Source organism: Otolemur garnettii, unplaced genomic scaffold, assembly GCF_000181295.1.
Source record: "Otolemur garnettii isolate 467f Iridium unplaced genomic scaffold, OtoGar3 scaffold00014, whole genome shotgun sequence".
Taxonomy (NCBI): Eukaryota; Metazoa; Chordata; class Mammalia; order Primates; family Galagidae; genus Otolemur; species Otolemur garnettii.
The window spans coordinates 3046108-3049756 of NW_003852409.1; the positions used below are offsets into that span (position 1 = coordinate 3046108).

Below are 3649 nucleotides of genomic sequence, written 5' to 3' on the forward strand. Positions count from 1 at the left end.
AGTACCTGGCAGATGATAAGTGCTATATAAATATTTATGACCTAGAAATGAACATGGATGTGGAACTGGGCTGCCCCAGTGGGACTCCAAGTTTTTCCATTCCCCTGACACTCAATGCCCTCTCTCAGGGACAATCTCTTCCATCATGGGCCCTTCCTGCTACTCTCCAGCCCTTTGTCCTGCTTACTTCCAACTGCTACCATAACCTATCAGGATCTGAGTGTTTAATCCACTCCCCTGATAGCCTCTAAGGCCATGAGACTGAGCACCATGGCTGCTATGATCATCTCTGTCTTCCTATAGAAGATGCCATGGTGGATGGTCACTGGGCTGGGCACACAGGGGCTAGCTCAGATGTGTCCTGTCCTCGAGAGGCCTGGCAGGTGTGGGCAAGGTTGCACCCAGCAGGGATGAACAGTGCTGAATGCTGAATTCTGGGGAGAGCAGGGCACAGCCAGGGAACACAGGAACGCATCTCTACAGGAGGTTACATGGTACTGACACGTAAGCCCCTTACTTGGTAGAGAAGATCCCAGAATGGGGTTCGGTACAACCAAAGGCTTGCAAGTGTGACACAGGGCAAGGTCTGTCCATGGAAACCTAAGGTGCTCAGAGTCCAGAGCAGACAAGGGTGTCTGAGGTAGGTATGGGGAGGAAGTGACAGGCCACATGGTTCCTTGCTGACCTTTCCCCTAAACCTAGGCTTCCCAGTGAGGAGTCTTGGAAGAAAACAGCCCCCTGAAGGAGGCTTCAGGACACCTCGGCCCCTGGGCACAATGCTCAACCTCCTCACCCCACGTCTGACACAGGAAGGTCTGCCAGATACCAATGAAAGCTCAGTGATGATTGGTGGAAAAGCGACAGAAACAGGGGCATGGGTGGACAGATCAAAGGGTTCTGCTTCCACGGCAACGGAGCAACAGGCCAATCCTAAAACAAGAAAAGGAGGAGCCCACTAGGAAGATTCAGGAAGGAATCTCAGCACACACCAAGGGAAACACAGAAACAGTGCACTGGGGCCTTGCCTGGGACAATCTGGGCTGCCCGGGGTGAGCTCTGCCCCTTTCCAGGTTCAGTTTCCTCATCTGCTCAGAAAGGCAAGTCCACGGCACCCCAGGGCTCTGTGGGGGGTGAGAACCGCTGCTCTGGAAGGTGTGGAATGTGCTAAGGTTGTGTGGACAGGGTGATGGACAGCAGCAGTACTTGTTACAGAACAGAAGCGAGACAGGGAAGATCGGAGACAGCAAACAATCAGTTACGCACATCGGACTGTACAGGTTTCGCTACTTATTTCCAGAGTCTGCTGACTCAGGCTGACTCCAGCCCTTCAAGCCTCTCCTCTTCATGGCCTTGGGGACCCCTTGTCCATACGCAGTCCCCACCGTCACCTGAGGTGGAGGTGGCAGCCATTCAGCTGCTGTGGACTCCACAGCAAGCTGTCTGGTTCTGGTCTCAATCCACCAGGCCCAGCTCCAGACCTTCCCACGAGCTCTGCCTGAGTCACCGTGCTCCCCGTCCTTGATACTTGTATCCTGGGCCCTCAGTCTGCCCATTATCCCAGGGTTAGTCCTCATCTGTGGAATGTGAAACATGCCCCGCCCATCGCCAGATCTGTGGCCACTGAACAAAAGGCCAGGAGAGCTCATACAACTGCAAAGGGCTGTCCACGCGTTGAAAGGGTAAGGTCGTAGGTGAGAGGTTAGCTGGTGGTAGTGCCACTAAGCTGCTAGGGAACCTGCGGTAAGTTATACAACCTCTCTGGCTTTCTGTTTCCTCATTAGTAAAATGAGGTTAATGATAGCATCTACTTCCTAGAGTTGTTGTGAGAATCAAATGAGCTAACACATAATGCCAGCTGTCATCATCATCACCACTCTTATTATCATTATTGCTTGTTATTATCACCCTATCATCATTACCCCAGGCTCTGCCTAGCCCAGGGGCCTTATTAGCCCAGGATAGCTCTTCCTAGTATTGACAACCTGCCCGGATTTCTAAATTCTGGGGGTGGGTGAGAAAGTCTCTGGTGATGGAGGAGGCAGGCGGTCTGCTGCCCACTGTGCATGGTCATGGTGACTAGTTGTCACCTACCCTCTGGAAGCAGCCTGTCTACTCGAGAGGACTTGGTTCCTGCCCCTCAGCTCAAGGCACAGCCAGTGTCAGGTCCACCCTCTTTGCTATTTCTGGGTGTCTGGAGTCCTGCTTCCTTCCAGGATGTATGTGGAAGGTGGCAAGATGGAAGGACACGGTCTCAAATCTCTTTCCTGAATGGTACTCTCTGCCACTGCTCCGACGGCATAACTTCTCTAAATCCTCTGTCTGTTTTGAGACAAATGAGGCTGAGCAGCTTATTTGCTAGAAAACCTTCTTGTCTAGAAGGATAAAAACCTCTGTCCCTAATGCATAGAATTTCCAATTTAGTTTAAGAATTCACACTAAAGTAAGTCCACTAGACAATTTCCCCAATAAAGCAGTGAGAGAAATGGAGATACTCATTCTATCAGTAGAATTTACTGCACCATCTAGAAATCCTACCTAACAGCACACTCCGGGGCAGCCCTGCTCCATCCAACAAAAAGACACATTTCACTATTCAAAGATAAAGTCAACAGAACTACAACTTCCACAGGGACTCAAACTCCTCTGATCTGGAGCATCCTGGTACAACCAGTGTGAGTTCAAGGCAAGGCTGGATGCAAGCCAAATAAAATGTGTATTAACAGTACTTTTATGTATAGTTCTTTAACAAATATCTGATTATTTTAATAAGTTCTTTATTTTAACATATAGTATCTAGAAGGAGCTATCAGAATGTTTGTTCCTTAGGAACACTCTTTAGAGGATTTACTTGAAAGGAGAGATAAAAATGCAATGTCATTTCTCAAATGATGGATCATGGAAATGGGGGCTTCTATAATGTGTAAGAATACACTCTTTTAAACAGTCCAATATTTCCCCTTAATCCTGCATATATGAATATTAATATTAACTTCTTTCCTGACACCTTATATTTGGCCTTCCTAAAATAATATCTGTCTCAAATGGAAAGAAATGGAACTAATGAGCTGTTCTCGAGGGGGCACAGGGGAACCTGACAGCCACAGAGCCTCCCTGTCCCTGCATCTGGGAGCCTGCGCCCTGCAGGTGCTGGGGCTTACCTCCATGCTGTACCTCTCCACCGTCCTCCGCAGGGGGTCCACAGCCTGCCAGCAAATCAGAATGCACAGGTCTATCAGCAGCATGCCCCCCACGATCACGAGCAGCTTCTGGTCCTTGATGATCTGCAGAGAGGGAAGGAGTGAAGGGGAGCAGGTGTGAGGGGCAGTTTCCGGAGACTGTCCATCACCCATAGGATAAATCCGGCCAAGCTCCCTTGCTAAACATTCAAGGCCTTTCACACACTTGGTCCAACCACTCAGCAAGTATACACATGCACTTTGTTGAAGTTTGGCCACTTCTAGTCTCTGGAACAGCTGTGATTTTCACTCTCTGGGTCTTTGCAGGTGTTGGTTCTTTTGTCTACAACACCCTATTCTTTCTGTCTGGCAAACTTTTAATAATCCTTAAAGACCCTTAATTATCACTTCCTCCACAAAGTCCACTCGAACTCTCATAGCACAACTAATTACTTCCATAGCCCTCTGTTCAC

The 3649-nt window shown here is 49.1% G+C and overlaps 1 protein-coding gene across 1 annotated transcript in view; it reads right to left on the reverse strand.

The window, feature by feature from the left end:
- GABBR2 (gamma-aminobutyric acid type B receptor subunit 2) overlaps positions 1-3649 on the reverse strand; it is a 375939-nt gene that overhangs the window by 65908 nt on the left and 306382 nt on the right. Inside the window, exon 13 of the mRNA XM_003785363.2 lies at positions 3159-3281. Coding sequence (XP_003785411.2) covers positions 3159-3281 — 123 coding nt within the window. The remainder of the gene's footprint in view (positions 1-3158; positions 3282-3649) is intronic.